The sequence below is a fragment of the Lingula anatina genome, chromosome 2 (genome assembly GCF_051362555.1).
Source record: "Lingula anatina isolate TDL-2025a chromosome 2, LinAna3.0, whole genome shotgun sequence".
Taxonomy (NCBI): Eukaryota; Metazoa; Brachiopoda; class Lingulata; order Lingulida; family Lingulidae; genus Lingula; species Lingula anatina.
Genome location: NC_141768.1, coordinates 13335958 through 13348126, shown reverse-complemented (window position 1 = coordinate 13348126; position 12169 = coordinate 13335958). Strand labels below are relative to the sequence as shown.

The 12169-nt window shown below is 33.6% G+C and overlaps 1 protein-coding gene across 2 annotated transcripts in view; it reads right to left on the bottom strand.

The window, feature by feature from the left end:
* Nucleotides 1-12169, bottom strand: part of LOC106155583 (uncharacterized) — a 106468-nt gene that overhangs the window by 45251 nt on the left and 49048 nt on the right. For both annotated transcript variants that reach the window (XM_087004879.1, XM_087004880.1), the window contains exons 59-79: nucleotides 11863-12161; nucleotides 11267-11469; nucleotides 10688-10871; nucleotides 10216-10443; nucleotides 9167-9715; nucleotides 8933-8953; nucleotides 8314-8436; nucleotides 7759-7989; nucleotides 6622-7170; nucleotides 6374-6394; nucleotides 6051-6173; nucleotides 5493-5723; nucleotides 3757-4305; nucleotides 3531-3551; nucleotides 3244-3366; nucleotides 2794-3024; nucleotides 1832-2383; nucleotides 1593-1613; nucleotides 1207-1326; nucleotides 849-968; nucleotides 321-568 (exon numbers count right to left, since the gene is read on the bottom strand). In XM_087004879.1, the coding sequence (XP_086861005.1) occupies nucleotides 321-568; nucleotides 849-968; nucleotides 1207-1326; nucleotides 1593-1613; nucleotides 1832-2383; nucleotides 2794-3024; nucleotides 3244-3366; nucleotides 3531-3551; nucleotides 3757-4305; nucleotides 5493-5723; nucleotides 6051-6173; nucleotides 6374-6394; nucleotides 6622-7170; nucleotides 7759-7989; nucleotides 8314-8436; nucleotides 8933-8953; nucleotides 9167-9715; nucleotides 10216-10443; nucleotides 10688-10871; nucleotides 11267-11469; nucleotides 11863-12161 (4747 nt within the window). The remainder of the gene's footprint in view (nucleotides 1-320; nucleotides 569-848; nucleotides 969-1206; nucleotides 1327-1592; nucleotides 1614-1831; nucleotides 2384-2793; nucleotides 3025-3243; nucleotides 3367-3530; nucleotides 3552-3756; nucleotides 4306-5492; nucleotides 5724-6050; nucleotides 6174-6373; nucleotides 6395-6621; nucleotides 7171-7758; nucleotides 7990-8313; nucleotides 8437-8932; nucleotides 8954-9166; nucleotides 9716-10215; nucleotides 10444-10687; nucleotides 10872-11266; nucleotides 11470-11862; nucleotides 12162-12169) is intronic.

The window sequence follows — 12169 nt, the reverse complement described above, 5'->3', positions numbered from 1 at the left end:
TATAAATGGCAGCTTCATTTATCAAAACATATAAGTGCCATATTAAAATCCCCCCTGCCATAAAAAATGAAATTGTCAGATGACAACTTAGTTTTTTCTTTCTTTTGCAAAGATTTTAGAAAAAAAATACAAAACAAAAGTTTTCAAACAAAATTTACAGCTATACAAAAGATACATTGTGCTTACACCTTATCAATATTTAACACACAACCATGGAACATTTAACTTCTCGTCACATAATGAACATACTTATATTTATACTCATTAATATCAAAATAGCTACCATAAAAACCACTTTGAAAATTATAACATCTACTCACAAAGATCCTTCCTTTCTTTTCAAACCGGATTACATTCCCAAAGACTTCTATTTCCACTTGACGTAACCAAGACACCTTTTTACCCCTACGATGTTCATTTTCCACAGAGACCAAGAAGTCAGTGAGATTTGCTTGTGAGGCACCACAGCTTTTAGCCAAATTGTATTTACAGGTGCCTTGGAAGTGTATGATCTGTTTATCAAATGTTTTATAATGTGGATCTCCATAACCAATGCAAGTTCCAATAACTGAAAAAAATGCAGAACCTTAAATCGTAACTTCATCTATGTAAAATTATAATGGATTTGATATCTCAGATGTCTTAAATGTCCATTATGATTGTTCAACTTGTATCATTCAATGAAAAAACATCTCAAATATTTTTTACTTTTCTGAGGGAATGAACATATGATATCTTTTAGTACAAATTACCACCTAAAGTGGTGCTGATTTTGGCCAAGTCATAGAGCATTTAGCAAAATATGTGTGCCATCCTTAGTTTTTCACAAGAATCCCTATATCACATACCAGCTTTTGTTTCACAGAATGTTCCCGTGTATGCTGCAGGGCAGCGGCACCGAAAACCATCTTGCAACTCAATGCAGTCTCCTCCATTTTGACAAGTAACTCCAGGACAATAATCAATATCTAATAGAAATCGTAGACATTGTAAACATTTATTTGCCTCTGACAATTTGATAGACTTAAAATTCTACTGTTGGCATCGGATTTCAAATCTTACTCATTTGTGAACTGTTAAAACAAGATAATATGATTAACCATTTACATAAAATGGTGACATAACTATTTGAAAAAGTATACATCTAGTAATCTGACTTTGTATAAATAACGTCACTATACATTTAACATTTTGCCGATATCTCACCTATTTCACAGAAAGTTCCAGAGAATCCTATGGGGCATATGCATTCAGCTGTATTGTTAGCAGGCACACACTTCAGAGTGCCACCATTTTCACAAACCACTCCATAACACTGATCAACATCTATAGAAAGCATAAGGAACATGGTTCTCATTGCTTATCATAGTTATCATAATACCAAACAATATGTTAAGTGTACAATTAATTATAAAGAAATTTATCACATCCATTAAAGATTTGCTTTTGCCACATCTTCTATACTAAATGTCAAACTTTTTTTTAAGATAGCATATTGAATATAAAACCAGTATTATGAAACAAAATACTGATAAAATATGCCCATAAAAGTGTACAAAAGAGAAAAATGATCTTAAACATTCATTTCTTACCTTGCCATGTATTATTTGTCACTGAAAAAAAAGGAATAAAAAAGTTGTATTCTATATAATGTTTACATACAGTTTGGATTATTTTGTTATTTAACACACATTTTACATTTTTTAAATATTAAAATTGTCTTAACTTAGAAATTTGGGATGTTATCTATCCTTTTTGTAAGTTTAAGCTGTGAATGTACATAGTGAGTAGAAACAAACAGGCAAGAAATATATTTCTTTTGTATAAATACCATCACAAACATCCACCGCCACTAGTTTTCTGACTTCTTCCAGTAAATTATAGTTATTGACATCAAACACACGAGATGCATTTCCAGCAATCACTCTCAGTTCGTCCCTGTCTACTCCACCTCCAACGCCAATTGAAAACAGGGTGACCTTATTTTGTTGAACTAAGCGAGCTGCTGCCTTTGTGGCTCCACTGTTAGTGGACTTTCCATCCGTAATTACAATTCCTACTCTTGGCACATCTGGACGGCCATCTCTTTGAATGATCTGATTCAGCAATTTCAGAGCAAGATCAGTGTATGTTTTGCCCTTGTAGTAGAAGATGTTACGTATAGCTTCCTGCAGCTGTGTGTTATCTGTGAATTGACCCAGACTGACTTCAACTTTTGCATTATTAGAGAAACTTATAACCCCGACTTGTATGTGTTCTGGTCCAATCTGCCAGTAGTTTACAATGCTAGCCATGAAACCAAGTCCAGTTGCGAAGTTCTCACTGCCAACACTTCCAGAGGCATCAAAGAGGAAAACAATATCTGCTTTTCTCACCAAGCATTCTAGAATAAAAAAATAAACATTTATTCAAAAAAGTTAATAAAAGAATAAATACTGAAATCTGATAATAAAAAGATTTTTTTCTGTTTTATCTTCCAGAGGACAGCAGGAAATCAGTATCTGACAAATGAACAATCATTTTAAAACATTCAATTGGGATAACTTATGGAATTTTAAAGGATGTTTTTTCCTATCCAGAGAGTTTCAGCACATCCTAATCATTATAATCAAAAAAAAAAAAAAAAAGCAATACAGTCAACTTAATAATTAACACCTGTTTTACATGCAAAGACAGATATTCACAAACATCGAAAATATAAATACAAACTTCAAATCATATCCAAGCTTTTCAAATTTGTACGATAAAAATGTTAACTTCTGTAAATAACTGAAAATGCTGCTTGCTAATTACCTATTGGCTCACTAAAGCAACATGTTCCCCTGTTTCCACAGGAAAAGGAAGTGTTTGTTGTGCCATCACAGTTACCAGTGTTCCTTAAACATACACCTTTTTCATATTCACAGATTCTCTGTTCACAGTATTCCCCATCATAGCCATTTGAGCAGTTGCAGTAAAAACCATTCAATCTATCTTCACATTGTCCTCCATTCTGGCAGATGACATTAATACAGTCATCTATGTCTAAAATGCAAACAACAAAGAATCATCAAGGAGACAATTCATACAAACTCCCACAGTAATACAGCAAAAGTGACATTCTATATTTTCATAACAACCCTCAATACAGAAACGTTCAAAACAATATTACATTCATTGATCTTAAACAATCTTCAACTCGCATGTCTATTAAATGTTTGTACTCTGAAATGAAATCTAATACAACTGAATGTCTTTCTTTACCTGTTTCACAGTAGGTACCAGTATAGCCAACAGGACAGGAGCAACTGACATTTCCTGTTTGAGGATCACAGCCCAACAATGTTCCTCCATTATCACAAGATGCTCCAAGACATTTGTCTATGTCTAAAATGAAGAGAAAATTATCATGTGAATTGTCCTAGGAAATTCATAATTTAAATATCATTTACTAACATTTATCTTTTAAATTCATATCATGTTACATAGATTTCACTAACTAAACTCATAAAAATATCTATAACAACATTGTTTTCATCTCGTTTGCTTACCCCTTGGACTGTCTTCAGTCACTGAAAAGAGAAAGATAAAATTCTTAATATACACATGTAACATAATTGTTGATTTTCATTTTTATCACACAAGCAAATCAAAAGATGTTCTACATTCCTTAAAATTAAAGATTAATTCTTTTTAAAATCATTATCACATTTTCATATAATCTTAATTAAATTTGTTAAGTTCTAAATGTTTGGCTGCATGTGACCATGTACATACCATTGCAAACATCCACTGCAATAACCTTCCTAACCTCTTCTAACAGGCTGTAGTTACCAACACTGAACACACGTTTTCTATTGCCAGCAATTGCCTCTAATTCTTTACCATCTATGCCTTTGCCTACACCAATGCTAAATAGAGTTACATTGCTTTGTTGAACAAGACGTGCTGCTTGGATGGTTTTCCCTTTGTGGTTGGACTTTCCATCAGTGACCAAGATACCAATTTTTGGAACACCAGAACGTCCTTGTGAAAACACAGACAGTAAGTCATTCAAGGCCAGGTAGGTAGCAGTGCCACCCCTTGTATACTCAATGGCTCTGATTTGTTTCTGGAGAAGAGAGTTGTCTGACACTTGTTGAAGTCCAATAATCACTCTGGACTGGGATGCAAACCGAATCACACCAACATTTAGCCCATTGGGACCAAGGTTCCAGTAGCTTATAATGCTGGCAATGAACTTCAGACCAGTTTCAAAATTGCTCTCCCCTACACTGCCTGATGCATCAACAACAAACATGACATCTGCTCTTGTCACTAGGCACTCTGAAAAACAAAAGATATATTTGTAAGTAAATTATACTACATATTTGTGTTGAACCAAATAACAATGATCATCCTTCAAATTTTCTTGATTTAGGTACAAATTTATTCCAAAAGATTTCATCTTCAATTTCGTCTTATATTAGAGAAATGGTTATGTAGTTTAATGGATAAAATAACCACATGCAGCTCAATATTTGTAGCAAGGAGAAAAAGGTAATTAATGTGTCATTTGTCAAAATTTGATTTCTGTCATTAAAATTCAAATAAACATGTATTTTTGCCTAAATAAATGTTATGACTATATCTGCCTGTTAAGTAATTCACTCTTGATTTAACATAATACGACTATTCTCCAACATTGTTTAATTCTTTCAAAAGTTGGATCCAAGTGGAAAATTAAGCATCACTTCTTATGTGAGGTAGATATTTACAAAAATAAAACATTATTTTGTTTCTATATAATACAAACAAGGTCATACAAGAGTCCCATTAATGGGAGAGCATGTGCACACTAATGTATACCTTCACTTTTTTTTTTTTTTTTTTTTTTTTTTTTTTTTTTTTTTTGTCGAGACATGTGACAGGACGTGTGGCCAGACAGCTGCAAGTTTCTATGAATATATCACAACTGATAAGCTGGATAATAAACCAAAAGTTAAAAAAACAGAGCACGGTCACAAAGTCTTTAGACGCAAAGGCAAAAGAAAGACGCAAAGGCAAAAGACGAATTAAATTCTGACTCAGAATAATCTAAAAATACCAAAACTGGTGCAACCAGGAGTAGCAGTGCTGATAATGCCAGTGTGCTGGTACAAGCCACAAGTGTGGACAGAAAAACAAGTACCATTTTAGAACTGAAAGCAGGCTCAAATGAGAATATGCAAAAGGGTTTTTATAAACAATTGAAGGATTTGAAAAACGAAGCAAGTTATCATATGAAACATTCTGATTATCTTTCTCATGACTATTATGGTGAGCATTGTGATGAGTCAATTTATGAAGCTCATGAAATGGACCACATGGCAAAAGAAGAAGAATATTAAACCTGAAACATTTGAATAGAATTATTAAGTACCATAAATTTAAAATGAATACTTTAAAGACAGTCTTAAATCTGTTATGTCATAAAGAATACATGGCACATATAGACATAGCTAAGAGATGCATACTTTGTGTTTAAAATTTACCTATTGGCTCAATAAAGCAACATGTTCCCCTTTCTCCACAGTAAAATGTTGTATTAGTTGTGCCTTCACAGTTGCTGCTTTTCCCTACACAAAATCCACTTTCTTCTTCACAGACTCTTTGTTCACAGAATTCTCCACCATATCCATTAGAACAGTTGCAGTAAAATCCATTCAATCTATCTTCACATTGTCCTCCATTCTGGCAGGTGACATTCATACAGTCATCTATGTCTAAAATTGCAAACAACAAAAAAAACCATCAATTAACAAAGGCTTTCAAATCCAAAGAAGATAAGATGCCACCCACAACAAACAAGCAAAAACAAACATATAGAGACAACATTACAAGAAACATCACAGATAGACAAGGAGATAATTCATACAAACTCTTTCAGTAATACAACAAAAGTGACATTATATATCCATTAGAACCCTCTAAAACAGAAACTTTCAAAACAATATTATATTCATTTATCTCAGAACAATCTGCAACTTGCATGTCTAGCAAATATTTGTACTCTGAAATGATATCTAATACAACTGAATGTCTTTCTTTACCTGTTTCACAGTAGGTACCAGTATAGCCAACAGGACAGAAGCAACTAACATTTCCTGTCTGAGGCTCACAGCCCAACAATGTTCCTCCATTATCACAAGATGCTCCAAGACATTTGTCTATGTCTAAAATGAAGAAAAATTATCCCACAAAATCAACTTTCAATAGTCCTTTGAAAATTCAATATTTCAAAAAACATTAGAGTTACATTCATCTTAAAATTCATTTCACAGCATTTAGATCCCACTAACTTGCACTGTAAAATATCATCTTTTTTCATTTCAATAATATTAATGTGCATCTAAAGATTCCATGTTGTACTTACCTGTTGCACTGTCTTCAGTCACTAAAAAGAGAAAGATAAAACCTCAATATAACACATTTGATACATTTGCAGAATCTCATTCAAACAATACATCATTTATAAATCAATTAATTAATAATATCAATTTGTTCAGAATTTAAGCTTTGTTCTTTAAAGAACATTGTACCATATATGGACAACAATTACTAAATCTCATTCCCATAGAAACCCTAAATATTGGTTTACTTTACATGTGGCCATGTACTTACCATTGCAAACATCCACTGCAATAACCTTCCTAACCTCTTCTAACAGGCTGTAGTTACCAACACTGAACACACGTTTTCTATTGCCAGCAATTGCCTCTAATTCATTACCATCTATGCCCTTGCCCACACCAATGCTAAATAGAGTTACACTGCTTTGTTGAACAAGACGTGCTGCTTGGATGGTTTTCCCTTTGTGGTTGGACTTTCCATCAGTGACCAAGATACCAACTTTTGGAACACCAGAACGTCCTTGTGAAAACACAGACAGTAAGTCATTCAAGGCCAGGTAGGTAGCAGTGCCACCCCTTGTATACTCAATGGCTCTGATTTGTTTCTGGAGAAGAGAGTTGTCTGACACTTGTTGAAGTCCAATAATCACTCTGGACTGGGATGCAAACCGAATCACACCAACATTTAGCCCATTGGGACCAAGGTTCCAGTAGCTTATAATGCTGGCAATGAACTTCAGACCAGTTTCAAAATTGCTCTCCCCTACACTGCCTGATGCATCAACAACAAACATGACATCTGCTCTTGTCACTAGGCACTCTGAAAAAAAGATACATTTGTTAGTGAATTACATGTCGTTTTGAACTTAATACAAAACATCATCCTTCAAATTTTCTTGATTTAGGTACAAGTTTATTCCAAAAAGTTCCATCTTCAATTTCATCTTATATTGGACAAATGGTTATGTAGTTCAATGGATAAAGTAACCACATGCAACTCAATATTTGTAGCACTGATTAAAAAATTATGAATGTGCCAATTGTCAAAATTTTACATGCCTGTCATTATCCTTCAAATAAACATTAATTTTTGCAAAAATAAATGAAATGACTAAGTAATTAACTCAAAGTTAAACATCTCCAAACAATGTTTTATTTTTCAAATGTTGGAATATAGGAGAAATTTAGTATTACTTATCATAAAAAACAATATGAGGTAGACTGCCAAATATGAAAATATTATAGGTAATAAGCTTTGGAGTCAAAAAGCTTAGTAAATAATAACTACCAGGATAAAGTCAATGTTGTAACAGTACTTAAAGTCCTACTACTGACAATTTAAAAGAACAAAGATGATTTATTCAACAAACATATAATTCACAAAAAATAAATGAAAATTTAATTTTACCTATTGGCTCAATAAAGCAACATGTTCCCCTTTCTCCACAGTAAAATGTTGTATTAGTTGTGCCTTCACAGTTGCTGCTTTTCCCTACACAAAATCCACTTTCTTCTTCACAGACTCTTTGTTCACAGAATTCTCCACCATATCCATTAGAACAGTTGCAGTAAAATCCATTCAATCTATCTTCACATTGTCCTCCGTTCTGGCAGGTGACATTCATACAGTCATCTATGTCTAAAATTGCAAACAACAAAAAAATCATCAATTGACAAAGGCTTTCAAATCCAGAGAAGATCAGTTGCAACCCCATAAAAAACATAAATAAACAAACATTTAGAGGCAACATTACAAGAAACATCACAGATAGGCAAGGAGACAATTCATACAAACTCCCAAAGTAATACAGCAAAAGTGACATTATATATCCATTAGAACCCTCTAAAACAGAAACTTTCAAAACAATATTATATTCATTCATCTTAGAACAATCTTCAACTTGCATGTTTAGCAGATTTTTGTACGAAATGAAATCTAATACAACTGAATGTCTTTCTTTACCTGTTTCACAGTAGGTACCAGTATAGCCAACAGGACAGGAGCAACTGACATTTCCTGTCTGAGGATCACAGCCCAACAATGTTCCTCCATTATCACAAGATGCTCCAAGACATTTGTCTATGTCTAAAATGAAGAAAAATTATCCCTTAAAAGCAACTGTCAATAGTTCTTGGAAATTCAATATTTCAGATTACATTTAGACTGCATTCCCACAGATTTAGAATGATCCATCTGGATCGACCTAACTCCCTGGGGGTTCCCATTTAATTGCTGTCCACCAAGCGCGCACGAAAGTTAATTACCCCCTTACAGCTTTTATTAGGCAGGACAGACATTTAAGCCGGCTAATCTGACAACAATCTAGTGAGACTCCCCATGGGGATAGATCGATCTATCATCTGTGGGAATGGCCTCTTAGTAATATTCATCTTCAAATCCATTTCATAGCATTCACATTCCACTAACTTAACTAATAACATATCTATAACAACATTGTTTCCATATAGTTTGCACTGTAAAATATCATGTTCTTTTTTCATTTCAACAAAATTTTAATTAAAATGTGCTTAATTTTAATCAAAATTAAAATGTGCATCTAAATATTCCATGATGTACTTACCTGTTGCGCTGTCTTCAGTCACTGAAAAGAGAAAGATAAAACCCTCAATATAAAACATTTGATATATTTGCAGAATCTCATTCAAACAATACAGCACTTGTAATTCAATTATATCAATTTGTTCAGAATTTAAGATTTGTCCTTTAAAAACATTGTACCATGCACAGACAACAATATCTCATTCCCATAGAAACCCTAAATATTGGGCTACTTTACATGTGGCCATGTACTTACCATTGCAAACATCCACTGCAATAACCTTCCTAACCTCTTCTAACAAGCTGTAGTTACCAACACTGAACACACGTTTTCTATTGCCAGCAATTGCCTCTAATTCATTACCATCTATACCCTTGCCTACACCAATGCCAAATAGAGTTACATTGCTTTGTTGAACAAGACGAGCTGCTTGGATGGTTTTCCCTTTGTGGTTGGACTTTCCATCAGTGACCAAGATACCAATTTTTGGAACACCAGAACGTCCTTGTGAAAACACAGACAGCAAGTCATTCAAGGCCAGGTAGGTAGCAGTGCCACCCCTTGTATACTCAATGGCTCTGATTTGTTTCTGGAGAAGAGAGTTGTCTGACACTTGTTGAAGTCCAATAATCACTCTGGACTGGGATGCAAACCGAATCACACCAACATTTAGTCCATTGGGACCAAGGCTCCAGTAGCTTATAATGCTGGCAATGAACTTCAGACCAGTTTCAAAATTGCTCTCCCCTACACTGCCTGATGCATCAACAACAAACATGACATCTGCTCTTTCCACTAGGCACTCTGAAATATGTATGAAAATGTATTAAACTACAAACAGTATTAGTTTTAAATATTTAATATTGACAAAACTCCCAGAAATTATTTTGGGCTAGAAAAATATAAAATACATTTTATTATTTTTAAACAATATGACATACATATTAAAATGGGACAAAAAGATATATAGCTTACCAGAAAAAATAAACACATGCAACACAATTTGGTAGTAACAATAAAAAGTTAATCATGTGCCACCCGTCAAAATTTTGTATATCTATAAGTATCTTTCTGATAAACATTGTTATAAATATAATGAAAGCAATGACTACGTCGGGCTGTGAAGTAATTCACCAATCACGCAATGCACTATCTACATATCAACATTGTTTTCTTTTTTAAAAGTTGGACCAAAATTAAACTTACCCATAGTACAATGCACTATCTATCTTCATCTCAACATATTTTAATTTTTTCAAAGTATGAGCAAAACTAAAATATATAGGTAAATGATGAGATTTTACCTATTGGCTGAATAAAGCAACATGTTCCCCTTTCTCCACAGTAAAATGTTGTATTAGTTGTGCCTTCACAGTTGCTGCTTTTCCCTACACAAAATCCACTTTCTTCTTCACAGACTCTTTGTTCACAGAATTCTCCACCATACCCATTAGAACAGTTGCAGAGAAATCCATCAGATCTTGATACACACTGCCCTCCATTTTGACATGTAATGTTCTGACAGTATTCACCTTAAATACATTGAACATCAGACTTAATAAAATATAATCCTAATGTCATAATTTCCCCTATGTTTAATACTTAACTTCTTTTATCCCTCATTTTTGTTTCCAGTTAATCACAAACAAGCACATAATAATGCAGTAATACATGTAACCCACAAATCATACATTAAACTGGTTGCGCATGTTAAGATAAAAATTATAATAGTTCCTGATATATAAGTTAAATATCATCTCTATATGCTTCTCTTACTGATACAAGAATATCCATCTCCAACAAATGGTGGCCTGCAGACACATTTAGGTGTGAAATCTACCATCATACACTCAGCATTAGGGTCACATGCTCGGTGGTCAACAAACAGCACTGAAGTTTTGCCATTTTTCATACACCGAGTCCAAATTCTACAGTCCTTAGACAGCCAACTTTGTCCAAGCTAAAAACAAAAGCAGCTACAATCATAATATATTATACGTTTCATTTAAACTCTCCTATGCAATTTTAGTTAGTGTGTAGTTTTTTTTTTTTCAGGTGGATAAATTTTCATTTCATTAGCAATTTACATGTAATGATGTATTGTTTTTCAATTTCCAGCTTATTCTATTTTATGACAAATAAGAATTTCTTAAAAACTTCAAATATGCATTTTTATTCTTCTAAGATATTTAAATTCAACATTTTGTCAGAAATAGGTCCATTTTGGATAAAATGTTATCTAAGTACACATAAGTTTCATGGTAAAAGGTCCACTTTTTCAGAAAAAGAACCTTCCTTTTCAATTTGCTGACTACAGGCCTGAAAATACAACTTCATTTTGAAAGCCATGCTCACAGCATAATAGTTTCCCTCATCATCTGAGCAACCGCACTGGTCTTCAGGAACACAGGTAGCGCCACTGAGTAAATAGCCTTCTTTGCATCGGCACCTTTCCACAGTTGCTTCATTACATTTTTCCGGAGCTTGGGGATTTTGGCAAGTTGCCGGACAAGCTGAAGATGTGCTGTCGTATTCTTCATTTGCTTGACATGTCAAGGCTGTTAAAAAATTTCATTTCTATTAAGATGTGCATCACACTGCATTGTAAGCATTGCCCTGTTTTCTTTAACCTTCATACAATTCATTTTTTATTGGTTAAAAGTTTTACTTTCATTTCCAATTCAAGTAGTGACATCCAACATAAACAGTGTGATATCTAATGGTTTTGGTGTGAACAACAGTCACAACTTATTTATTTATTTATCAATTATTATTATTATTTTTTTTTAATTTATTATTATTATTTTTTTTTTTTTTGCAGCTATAATACTTTTTATGAAAAAATAAATATTTCTACATTTATCTGACCACCTTATTTGTGCATCTATTGGAATACTTCCTTTTATGAATATGTATTACTGTTTATGGTCATGTGGCTAAAACAAACTTACGGCAGTTAGCAGCCTGTCTCCATATAACTGGGAATTTATTAGATGAGCAAAGGCTTGCAAAGCTATCAAGGTGGTTGCAAGCTTTCACTTTAGCAAGAGCCACACTGTTCTTAAGTCCTCCACAAACGTCAGACACACATGCCTGGTAGATGCGCACTGTTTGCAAATATCCACTATTTATACACTCGGAGAAAACACTTGTTGTGTCGTTTATCAGTCCACAGTATTCAGAAGAAGTGACATTGATAAGCTGTTCTGCTGTACAAGTACCTGGTGGTATAGGATTTCCAGGTCTACAACTGCAATG